The following is a 13,302-nucleotide window of genomic DNA, read 5'->3' as shown; positions in this document are numbered from 1 at the left end:
TCAGTTTCTTAAATAACCCACCTTTTTGTTTATCTGTTTAGAAGTAATGCTTTTTTTTTCAGGTGGAGAGTCGTATTGGGGAAAACCATTCAAAGATGAATTCAAGCCCAACCTTTCGCACAGTGGACGTGGAATACTCAGTATGGCAAACTCTGGACCCAACACCAACAAGTCACAGTTGTAAGTGAAGACCTGTTTTACCTTCCTTATGTTTCTGATTGTGTGTGGGTGTACGGTTTACGTATGTGTGTGTGAGGGTGAGTGTGTGTGTGTGTGTGTGTGTGTGTATGTATATATATATATATATATATATATATATATATCTGTGTGTATGTATAAATGTACATAAACACACACACACACACACACACCTGTATGCATTTAGTATTGATCAAACCAAGAAGAAACTTTGCAGTGCGGATGGTGTGATGTTCACTTCCTAAATTATGATCTGATTTTGTCAGTCTTCATTAATTCTTGATTGATGGGTTTGGTTCCGAACCCTCGGAACCGACTCAGCCATTATACAAAGCTCGTGCCAGCCAAAAATTCTCTAGCTAAGGCTCTACCCATTACTGCCTGTCTTCCCAATACCTCGGATCTCATTTGCCACTTAGAAAATAGGATGCGTCAGCCATTGCTGACTAGATATTCCCCTTCAATAGACCCCTTCTTGGGTCAACAGCTGAGTCCCTTTGTGGAAAGGCCTGAATCTCCTTAAGGGATGTCGATCCTTTCTTCCAGGAGTCTATCAGATATGGATGTAGTCAGTTTAGTGGATCAGATCTTGGCAGTCAGAGACCTCCCGGCACCCTATTTGGATCTCCCTCCCTCCCAGAGCAGAGGCTTACTGTCGCACGACTCCTACATATATTCCTCTTTCACCCTCTCTCCAGGTCCTCATTGCTTCAATGCTCCCGGTGCCAACAGGTTTAGTACTGACGGTGGATCTCACCACCGTACCGGATCCCACTCTGTGGTCTTTGATTCCATTGGAACAGTCACACCCACGGGACTGAGATTTGGCTGCCAGTTCCGGGATCCTTGGATTGTCTCCAATTTTTTCTATGGTGCCGTCTACAGCTCTCAGTTCCTTGGCAGTTTCAAGTCCTCTCACAGCTCTTGCTCTAGGGGGCAGCTCATCGGAGCAGGGTGTGACCCTGGTTCCGAGGTTGTCTCTCATTTCCAGGCTCCCATCCCTTTTTGGGTGGGCCTGCCTTCCAGATTATGGAGAGAGCTCTAGCCTCAGCAGGCTTCCAGTTGGTACCATCCCCTTTGGAGTGACATATTTTTGTTCCCTGTGGTTTGCAGCTGCCACCGTCTGCTACATCAGGACAGTGGGCACAAGAGCAGCAAGATACCCTAGTGCGCAGGGTCGCCCCTCTCTTTAGAGTCCTCCTCAGATCTTCCCCCTGAGGAGCCACCCTGTAAGAGATTGTGGAAGAAGAATCACTTGGATTCTCCAGAAGAATCTGTCACTGAGGATACAGATTATGGTGAAGGGAAAGGGTCCCCAAGGTCACCCCCCTGAAGATGTCTCCATTGGAGACATCCTGGAAATATTAAAACAGAGGGGTGATTGGAAGCCCTCAAACCCATCCTCCGAGGAATCTGTTTTCTTGCAAGTTTTTCGTGCCCAGCCATCTACTTCTTGGGTGACCCTGCCTGCTGACGTTCTAATCAAACTGATCATACAGCAGGCATGGAAGGGTCCTGACACCATACAGACAGTTCCCCATAGACCGGACAAAATTCTTTCAGCACCTGAGGATAAGCCCTATTGGTCTAAGGTTCTAGTAGTGGATGCCATGGTGGTGGCGGCCAATGAAAAGGAACTCGCTAAAGAGAATTCAACTATCCATCCTCCTAACCGAGAGTCGTGGATGATGGTCAGATTTTCAACTATCCATCCTCCTAACTGAGAGTCTTAGACAATGGTCAGATTTGGGAAGCGGGTCTTTGCTTTATCGACCTTCGCTATTCGGTCCTTGAACTTTTTGGCAAACTTCACTAGACTCCAAAGGGACTCTATAACTGAGCTTTCAGACACCCTTGCAGGAGCAGTGTCTGATGCAGTTCGAGATAAGGTTGCCTCTCAGCTTGCCACCCTAAAGTCAATCTCAAATTTGTCTATGTGGCTTATTGTTCAAAGAGACGTCTAGAGTAGTGGGTACAGGCATTGCCATTAGGCGTTGCGCCTGGATGCGCTTGTGTGATTTTGTGGACCCCTTTAAGTCTTCCTTTGTCAATGCTCTGGTTGATGCTACTTCATTGTTTGGCCCAAAGGTTAGAGACATATTAGCCAGGTGTGAAAAGGACGAGAAGACCCTTTCTGCTGTGGGCGTGCATTTTTCCACTCTGCAACAACCTTACTCTAGGAATCAGAGGAGTGGAAAGATGTGGTTAAAGAAGACCCAAGGGCCTTTTCTGGACACACGTGGTGAGTATTCCCCCCGAGGCAGAGGGGTGAACTCATCTGGAAGACACCCTTCCCATGGCAGAGGCGGTCCACGTAACCAGGGTTCCAGAGATTTTTCTTCTGGACAACCCTACCAGCGCTCCTGAGCAGCGGCCTGATTGCGTACCTCTGGATGCAGTCAATGGAAGATTCTCTCTGCACCACTCAGCCTGGCTCACAATAGCATTGGATTCCTGGGTGCAGACAATAATCACCAGAGGTTACTGCATTCCCTTCAGCCTTTTCCCCACACTCCGAAGCCGAATCTCCGGTGTTCCACCCAAGTCAGATGGCTATATCAGCACTAGAAATTCAGGTTTTCCATGGTGGTTACCTTTGTTGGGGGTGGAGGGGTGGGAGGGATGTGAATTTCCAAAGTGATTAGCTTGTGATCGGATCTAACCAGGGAGGAGTTGACTATTGGTGTGGAGCAATGGTCACCCATGTTAGTAATGACCAGGTCAAGGATGTTGCTACCTCTAGTGGGGGTAAGAACCAGTTGGTCCAGGGCATTGGAATTAATGAATTCCAGAAAGCATTGGGCAAGTGTATTGGTACATGAGTAGTTTTCCCAGTTAATGGAGAGGTAGTTGAAGTCGCCCAGTATGAGAGTGTTAGGTTGGACCCTAATATTCTCCAGGGTGCTTAGGAATGTGGAGTGTGAATCTTGGGACATGGCTGGGGACCTATTGCAGGCTATGATATGAATCGCTGTCTTTCCCAATGTTAGCTGCACCTGAAGTATCTCAGATGCGTTATGTTGGGCTACCAGTATGGAGGTGTGTGAATTCTTTGTGAATATGGAGACACCACCACCTTTGGAGCTTCGGTCCAAGTTCTGGGGCCGAAAGGTGTGGAATGAGTTGTAGCCTGGTAGTGCAGGGGTGCTTTCTTCTGCCTTGAACCAGGTCTCTGTTACAGCACAAATGTCGATGTTCTCCATTTTAAGGAATACTTTGAGCGAGTGCATTTTGAGATTTAGACATCTAGCGTTGAGCAGCATGACCGTCAAATTGCATTTATTACAAATTACAAATAAAACTAATACAACGATAAGCGCTTTTGTCTCAAAAAGTAATACTTCATCAGATAATCACTTAACATTTCTCCACTGTTTTTATAAAATCACGCAATTACATTTTTTCTTCACTATTAACCCTTAATGTACCCTATCCAAATATACCAAACTATTGCTTTACCTAATTAATTTGTCAAAAACATAAATAAAATATTTCAATAAATAAAATCAAATATTTAAATAATGTTAGGATCATCACACCAGTAAAATAATTCAAACTGACAGAATAATATAAAATTTTTAATTAAAAAGCTGTGTTCAGAAAAAAATTTTACACCATAGCTGCCTTTTCCTTAAGGACTAGTTTAAGCAGCACATGCTCATTAAGTCCTGGGGGTGTAGTGGCTTTTAATCTTAACTGCCTCATCAGTTCTTTCTTTAATAAAGTTGTTTTCCAGTCACCACCCTTGGGATTTGGTGTTATGGTGTCTATAATAACACATCTGAATCTCATAAAGTTAGTACAGACACTTGAATGTTAAAAAAAGGATGCTAATATCCTTTTTCATGTCTGTCATGTATATGTGCATACATTCTGGTCTTTAGGGCTCTTTCCATGTTACTGATATAAAAGATTGAAAACCTTTCACATTTAGCTAAATATATCAATCTGTTAGTACAGCAATTTCCTTTTCTGAACTCAACCCTACTACATAACCCATTATCCAAAATTAAATGTTCTTTCGCCAAACTAAAGGGACACTGTTTACACATGCCACATGGGGCTGTCCTTTTTTTGGAATGAAGAAACATTAGCTACCCTTGCCTCAAAGATTTGTTTAAAATTTTTAACTTGTTTTAAATGTAAATACTGGCCCATGTTCAAGTACGTCATACAAATCTTTGTTCACCTTGAAAATCTTCCTTTTGTTCTCCACTACACTCCAAATCGGATAAGCATATTGCTTATGTTCAATTACAAGGCTTTTTCATACCTTAACTCCCTTTCCTAAATTTTAGATTTATGCAATCCAGTACTTAACAGAGGTTTAAATTTGGTGCCCCAGCCATTATAAACATCCTAAATCATTATGTTCATGAAGTAATCGGGATGCCTTCTCTTAAACATCTCTGTCATCTTAACTAATTCTTACCACACTTCACTATAATTATATGTCATTCTGGTGATGCGGATGGCTTCCCCTTAACCAAGTTTCTCTTTTGAAAATGTGGGTGATTACTGGAATAATATAAATAGCTGTTACAAAATGTATCTTTTCTAAATATATTTGACTTGAAACCTATTTCTTTATGGGATATCCTTGTGTTCAAAATAATTAATGCTGTCCCTATTCCAACTAAAAGTGAATTTAAAATAATTTGAACACTGGTTCAAATAATCAACAAATCCAGTAATGTCTTCCTCATTCCCATCCCACAATATAAATATGTCATCCAAAAATCTGGCATATAAATGTAAACACTTGGAATAAGGGCTTTTAAAAATAAAATCATTTTCCCAACCTAACATCACCAGGTTAGCATAAACCACAGCACGTGCTGCTCCCATAGCCACCCCCGTGACCTGTTTGTAATATTCTCCTTGAAAATGTATAAAATTATTTTCAAGGACTAACTCTATAAGTTCGACTACAATGGAAATTGTGTCATAAGATAAGGTGGAAAACTGATGTAAAGTATCATGGAAATATTTTAACCCTTCCGTTTGTGGTATTACTGAAAAAAGGTCAACCACTTCAATGGTTAAAGTTCCTTTTTCCATATATTCTGTTTCAATTTACCCCAAAATTCCCATGAATCCTTCACCAAATGTGCCATATTAGATACTACTACTTTCGATCATAAATCAATAAATACTGTTAAGGGGAGAGTTTTAGAATCCTTAGCAGAAACTATCTGTCTAAATTGGGGTTCTCTATAAATTTATGTACTTTTGTAATCCCAAAAAAGTTCTGGATTATGGGATTCAACTGTCTCAAAAAATTGTGTCTCTACTTATCCTATTGTCCAAAAGGTATTCCTCCAGGTAGGAATCTATCCACCTATAAGCAATAGAAATCTGATTTTTAGAAACTGGTGAGTAAGTTTCACCGTTAAGTAATTGGTCATAACATTGTTGTAATCTTCTACATTATATAATACGACTCCTCCCCCCTTGTCGGGCGTCATCACCCTAATGGCCCTACCGTTCTTCAATAAAGACAAGATCTTACTTTCCTCCTTAGTGGGGTTCGAAAAAAATATTTTATCATGGGAGAACATTCTGTGTATGTCCTCCATAACACATTTTTCAAAAACTTGTATTATTGGATTTAGGGGTGGGTTGTATAAACTAGACCTTTTAAGACATATTTCTTTGGTGCCTCCATTACTCACTTCATCCTGCTCTTTGAATAGTAAATCTAAATTAAATTTTCTAGTAAATAACTTTAATTCTAAAATAGCATCTGCCATGTCAACTCTCCCTGTTGGAATAAACTTGAACACTGTTAAGTTGCAAGTAAGGATGCTCTCTATTGCACCTATGTAGAAGGTGGAGAGAATAGCTTTTTTCAGCCTTCTTAAAAAGTGGAGACATTGGTGCACTTTCTTGACCAGTTGAAAGTGCAAGTGTCTAATTTTTATTTCATTACCCTGTATTTTTATTTTAGTTGTTATTGGCATATGATCTGAAATAGTTATTGGGTGCATATCAAAACCTTCGAATGGGTTTGATTCTCACATGGTAATTAATTGGGGCTGAAATGAAACCCACAGGGGTAGTTAGCCCTAGTCTAACTATGAATAAATGCACATGTTCCTGTGAAATGTAAGTTATGTCTAGCCTAGCCCAGTTTTTGTATCTTGGAGAATAATATGTAAATTCAATACAAATTCCTAGTACTGAATTCACATCTTCCATGCCAAATATTTTCTTAAATTTCTTTAAAAATCTACCCTCCTTTGTTATATTTCCCTTTCTGAGCCCCCCAGACACATCTTCACTATTACAAATCAAATTCCAGTTCCCTCCTATAAGTAATATTCCTTGCTGAAAGCTGATTATTTCTCCCAGAATTTTCTTTAGCTCCATTATAGCAGTATATAAATACATGCCAGTAGCTAGCCATTTAGTACTACACATCTGCCATTATTTTTTTTGTCTTCTGTTACTATTGGAGCTCCTCTTGCAATTAATAAGTACTCCTATCTTCCTTTGCCCCAGGTATTCTGCTGAATAGCCATCCTGAAAACCTTTCTTAATCAAATTCACATGTTCAGTTCTTTCCAAGTGTGTCTCCTGTAGCATAGCTATTTGCACTCTACATTTTTTAATATAGTTCACGACTCTTTCTTTTTTGTTTTTATCCTTGAGACCATTAATGTTTAAAGAAATTATAGAAAGAATCATGTTCTTGAGGGATTATTATTCCCACCTTTTATGTATAACAGCTTTTTTGTTAAATATCTAGTTCCAGCTTTTGTGTTGCATGCATGTGCTTTTTGGCAGGTTAATCTTTTATACAGTGGTACCTTGGTACTTGGCCTCAAAACATGTCGAATTTAGTGTTGGTTGCATTTTGACTAGAAAAAAAATCATCTTTTGGTACCTGTCATTTCCTTGGTACTCATCACGTTTTCCAGAACAGGTCTGCTGTACACTTTCTTGTGTTTGCTTGCAATTCTTTGTGCAAATAAGTACAGTACTGTACAATCATGGGTCCTAAGTAGAAACAAAAGTTAGAACCATGATACAGCAGAAAAAAGAGATAATTGAGAAATATGAGAATGGCATCCCCATGTCTGACCTTACTATACAGTACCAAATGCCAAGAACAACTATCTCCACCATCATGAGAAACAGAAGCCATCAAAGCACTTGACGTTGCTAAAGGAGTGAAAGCTGTAACCAAACAAAGATCATGTGCATTAGAGGAAGTGGAAAATTGTTGTTGATTTAGGTAAATGAAAAACAGTTAGCTGGTGATAGTATTTCGCAAGCCATGATTTGTGAAAAAGAAAATGTGTTGCATACTGATGTGTTGAAAAACAAGCCTGGAATGAGTGCTGAGAGTAGTGAAGTGTTTAAAGCCAGTCATGGGTAGTTTGAAAACTTTAAAAAGGGAAGTGGCATACATAGTGTAATGCAACATGGAGAGGCAGCTGTGCCAATGAAGAAGCTGCCGATTAATCTATTTATTTATTTTATTTTACATTTGTTGACCAGGAATGCCTGACTCAGCCAAAGCCCTTTTTCAGAAGAGGCCCTGGAAGAAAAGCTCCAGTTTTTAGTTAATATTATTATATGCAATAGTACAGAAAGTAATGGTACATGTACAGACAGATATTTAGCAGCAAAAAATATTCAGTTAAATACTTATTCAACATTTTTACAGGTAATTCAGAAATACAAATCATAAACAATAGAGAAAATTCAGACCATTTAGTAAAGGATAGTAGTGGGGTTCCAAGTTACAGGAGAAGTATGGTATGCTGAGTGTATCAAGGAGGGTTGGAGTAATGGCAGATCCATTGTCCTTTAAAATATTCTTTTAAGGTTAGTTTAAATTGTTTGAGATGTGTGAGTGGTCGAATTTCAAGGGGGAGTCTGTTCCATGCGGTAGTGGGGTGGTAGCTGTATAGGCTGCACCCTGCTTTAGACTTGGGCTTATAGACGCATAGTAAGTCTTGGGAGGAGCTACGTAGGTTTCTTGTGGGAGCATAGTGGGAGATAACAGAGTGTAAGGCTGGGCAATAAAAGGGCTTACAGAGAATAGTGTGTATGGTTTGGAGTTGCTGTATGAGCAGGAGGTGAGGCAGTTCAAGCCAGTTCAAGCACTTTAGAGAGAGAGAGAGAGAGACAGTGATGGGATTTGTAGGATTGTTGATTAGCAAATCTAGTTATTTTGTTATAAGTATGCTCTAGTCTTGTGAGAGGAGAGGAGTTAAAATTAGTGAGGATTTGTGAGCAGTAAGTTAAGCAGGGAAGAAGGTAAGCATGAGCAAGAGCAACTCTGGCTTCTTGTGTGAAAATGTTTTGTTTCTGTATAATAAATCTAGTTTGTGGTGAGTTTTACTAATACAATTATTTATGTGAAGATCAAATTTTAATTGATCATCTATTGTTACACCAAGGAGTTTTGTACTGGACTCTACTTTTATAGGGGTATTGTTGAGGGGGAAAGATAGAAAAGGAGGACCTTATGTGAATGAGTTTTTTTGGGAGTAAGAGTAGTAGTTTTGTTTTTTTGGGTTGAGGATAAGTTGATTGTTTGAATGCCATGTTTCCATTGAATTAAAGGAAGACTGGGTAGTGGATAAGAGTTCAGAGGGTGAGTTAGTTATTATCACCTTTGAGTCGTCTGTGTATTGGATATTAGATGAGTGTGGGCAGGAGGTATGTAGTAAGTTGGTGAAAATGTTAAAAAGTAATGGCCCTAGGATGGATCCTTGAGGGACTCCCATTTTTATTAGGAGGGGAGAGGATAGACCAGTATCCCATTTCACTGACTGGAGTCTATCAGTAAGATAGCTATCAAACCATGCTATTGTAGCTGGGGAGAAATTCAGGTTAGGCAGTTTGTTTAGTAGAGGGTGGGAGACAGTATCAAAGGCCTTTGACAGATCCAGGAAGAAACCAGAGATATGTTTGTGGTCATCTCTCGCCAGGGAAATAGTATTAAGAAAGGACAGGAGAGCAGTATATGGTGCTGTGTTTTGGCCTAAAGCCACGTTGAGTAGGAGTTAGTAGGTTTTCCTGAGAGAGATGGTGCATGACTTGTATATGCATGCATTTTTCTAGTATCTTAGACAGAGGAGAGAGGATTGCTGTAGGTCTAAAATTTGAGATTTCACTGGAGTTACCTCCTTTATGTATAGGTAGGGTATAGAGCTGTTTCCAGATAGATGGTACTTTTGATTCAGAGATAGATCGATGTATAATGATAGAGATGGGCACAGCTAGTCAATGTGCAGCTATTTGGAGGACGTATGATGGGATGTTGTCAGCAGAAACTGAGAGGTTTCAATTTAGAGAGCAGTGTTTTGATGAGAGCAGTGGCCACAGGCTTGAGGGAGAGAGTATTTATAGACGTAGTAGTTGAGGAGGAAACTGGACATTTGAGTGTATTTATATTAGAGTTGTTGGGATTAAAAAGTTTGGATATGGATTCAGTGAAGTAAGTGGTTCTACTGGTGACTTGTCAGGGCAAGGGATGGGTGAGGTAGGGTTACCGGGTTGAAGTATTTGGTTTATTGTGTGCCAAATTTTTTTTGTGTCAGATTTTAGTGTTGTTGGAGGGTTTTTGTAGAATTCTTTTTTGTCTGTATTGACAAGCTTTTTTTTACTAAATTTCTTTTTTCTTTATATCTCTGTAGGTCAGCTGGATCTTTTGTATGTAGCCATTTTTTCCAGGACCTGTCTCTAGATGTCATATGAGTTTGTGTAGATTTAGTTAACTAGGGAGTTATTTTTGCTTTTGTCCTAATTTTGCGGAGTGGGGCTAATGAGTTTAAGATATCCAGAAAAGTGGAGTTGATGGCTATGACAGCATCATCTAAGGGGAGCTGGGTGAGAAAGTCCTAGTGAACTCTTGAGATAAGGGTATTGAATGTTTCTGAGTTGAAATTTTTGAGATTATGTCTACTGATATATTTGTGTGGTTTAGGGAGATATTGTGCATATCTTAGCACTTTTATAGGTGAGTGGTCACTCAAGGAGTGATATTGTGATATTTAGAGGGGGTTGAGACAAGAATCCAATCTAGGAGGGTTCCTGAGGAGTAGGTGTTGTTGATATGTGTTGGTTTGGTAATTAACTGAGTAAATCCATATAGGTTTATATGGTGTGGGGATCCTGGGTTATTGAGGGATAGCCAATTTACATTTGTGTCTCCAAGAAGGATGGTTTCATTTGGGATGTTCAGGGAGAGGTAAGAGAGAATATTTTCCAACAGGGGAATGTTATCACCTGGTGGAATGTAGATGGCTACTATAGTAATGGTAGTATACTTATTAAGTTTAAGGTTTACTGTAATCATTTCAGCAGGGGAGAAGGATGGAATAGACTGTGCATGAAAAGTAATAGTAAGATGGTTTGTGTAAATCTGCACTCCACCTCCCTTTTTGTGAGTACGATCAAGGCGGATTGTTATAGCCAGGAGGGAGAATCTGTTTATCTTGGTTATGAGGTTTAAGACAAGTTTCAGTAACTACAATAATATCTGGAGAGTAATTTGCTATCCGTGCATGAAACTGGGAGACTTTGTTGAGAATGCTTCAGATATTTATAGAATAAAAGGTGGTTTGTTTGTGTGATGAGGGTAGATAGGCTGAGGTGGGAGAGGAGTTTAGAGTGGGACAAGAGTTAGAGTTTGGACCTGGATTAGGATTAATGTCACCAGATATGAGTATTGAGGTGGGATGGAGTTTAGATCTTAATGATAATGGGAAATATATAATATGCTTAGTCTTGTATTTGATTTAAGAGTGTAAGATGGAGGTATTTTTGTTCTAGGAAGTTGGGTGTTTGTAGATAAGATAGAAGGTGAGATTGGTAGAATTTCCTTTGTGTACTTTAAATCATTTGTTCAAGAGATTAGGAAGTATGTAGAGGCTGAGGGTTTTATTCCCTAACAAGTATTCATTTGTGATGAGACAGGCTTGTTTTGGAAACAAAATGCCCAACAGGACCTACATCACTCGAGAGGAGAAGGCATTAGCAGAGCATAAGCCAATGAAGGACAAGGCAAACTCTGTTGTGTGGGAATGCAAGTGAGGATTTAAAACTTAAGCCTCAGCTAGTCAACCACATTGAAAACCATGAGTTTTCAAGAAAAATAATGTGATAAAAAGCCAGTTGCATGTGATGTGGAGGGCTAATAGTAAAGCTTGGGTTACCAGGTATTTCTTCACGGAGTGGATAAATGAAGTGTTTAGCCCATCTGTGAAAAAATATTTACTGGAGGAAAGATTTGCCTCTGAAGGGCTCTGCTTGTTTTTGGACAATGCTCCTGCTCACCCTCCAAGCTTGGTAGGACAATTTGTTGGAGGAGTTTTAACTTCCTCACTGTGAAGTTCTTACCCCCTAACATACCTCCTCTGATCTAGCCCATGGGGACCAGCAGGTCATCTCTAATTTAAAAAAAACTGTGCAAAAATGCACTTTTCCAGAGGTGCTTTGAAGTGACCTCCGGTACAGAGTTGACCTTGACAGAATTCTTTAAAAAACATTTGATATCCTCCATTGCCTAAATCTTATTGATAAGGTCGTGGGGGGGGGGTCTGTCACCGGACCCTAATGTCTGGAAGAAATTCTGACCAGAAGCTGTAACTCAGAGGGACTTTGTAGGCTTTGAGACTGAGTTTAGGGCAACAGGTATTGTGGAGGAAATTGTGACTCCAGGGCAGTCCATGGGCCTGGAGGTCAATGCTGATGATGTGGAGGAGTTAGTTGAGGAGGTTAAAGAAGAGCTCACCACAGAGAAGCTGCAGGAGCTTCAGAGAGAGCAACAACAGATAGTGGCTGAGGAACTGCCTTCAGTTGAGGAGGTGATAAGGGAGGATGTCCCCAGTTCATTCATCAAAGAAATGTATGCAAAATGGGTGCAAGTGCCAAGTTATGTGGAAAAATATCACCTTGACAAAACTCTAACAAGCTGCAGTGTTAATTTGTTCAATGACCAAACAATTTCCCACTTTAGAGGCATCTTGAAATGCAGGCAAAAACAAGAATTATTGGATATTTTTCTAGTGAAAATTAAACCTGGTGAGTCTCGAGCAGGATTCAGTGGTGATAAGAGACAGAAAACAGAATGAGAAAGAACCCCTGAGGGGCAGCTGGCTGAAGTTTTTATGGAAGGGGACTCTCCTTCCAAATAATATCTCTCCTCCTCACCACTATCTCTTTAGGCCATCAAAGTTATACAAATTTAAAATTCTACTGTTTGTTAGTGAACTTTCCCTGTACTGTTTAAAAGTGGGTGGAGTTATACTGTTTATTAGTGAAGTTATACTGTTTAAAAGTGAGCTTATACTGTAGTAAAATAAAACTCCATTAATGCATATAGTGCTTTATAAAATGTGGATTTTTGGGGGTCTGGAATGGGTTAATTCAATTTACTTTATTGCTTATGGGAAAATTTTGTTTGGTACTCATTTTTTCACTCGTGCCTTCTGGAATGAATTAATGATGAGTATCAAGGTACCGCTCTACAATTGTTTCTTATGTCCATTTGAGCCTATGTCAGAACTTTTTGTCTTATTGAAAACCCTCCAATAAAAATACACACGCACCTCCAGTACCCCCTAAAACCTATTAACTTAATACACAAAACTATGTACATCTTCAGCTATTGAAGTTTTACGCCCTAATAGGAACAAAAGTTCCAAATTGAGAGCCACACACACAAACTTATGCTAAACAGAAAGAAAGTTTATCCATGCTAAGTCGCATGGTAGAACCTGTGATTCTATTAAGTTCTGTCTGGTTTTGCCTTATCTTTATAGCTCCCCCACCTGGGAAAACACTTGAATGCTTTCAGAAAACTTTTTCTCCAAAGCAATTATCTTTATCAGATTGTCTGCTCTTGACTTGAGAACCAGGTACAGGATTGGTTATTAGAAAAACGACCTTATAATTCAATATTATTTTTCATTTAATTGCTTTCTGTTAAAACTTGTTACTATATCAAGCTAATGGCCTTAACCCAGTCATTCCCTTATGTAAGAATGAGAAAAAGTACACTAACTTTTCTTTTGTCATTCTCTTTTGACCAGATCTTTTTTTTTTTTGCATTGCACTCCCTGCATTTCTTAAAACTGAGCA

At 39.5% G+C, this 13,302-nt stretch overlaps 1 protein-coding gene across 1 annotated transcript in view; it reads left to right on the top strand.

Annotated features, from left to right (window-relative positions):
- The window catches only part of PPIL2 (peptidylprolyl isomerase like 2), a gene marked incomplete in the record, with an annotated part of 2,081,325 nt that overhangs the window by 1,715,763 nt on the left and 352,260 nt on the right, over window positions 1–13,302 (top strand). The window contains 1 exon segment of the mRNA XM_044068775.1: window positions 69–180. Within this exon segment, the coding sequence (XP_043924710.1) occupies window positions 69–180 (112 nt within the window).

This window comes from Protopterus annectens, chromosome 4.part0 (assembly GCF_019279795.1).
Source record: "Protopterus annectens isolate FY-2018-M chromosome 4.part0, PAN1.0, whole genome shotgun sequence".
Taxonomy (NCBI): domain Eukaryota; kingdom Metazoa; phylum Chordata; order Ceratodontiformes; family Protopteridae; genus Protopterus; species Protopterus annectens.
Note: the sequence above shows the minus strand (reverse complement) of the source record. Positions and strands in the feature narration are given on the sequence as shown.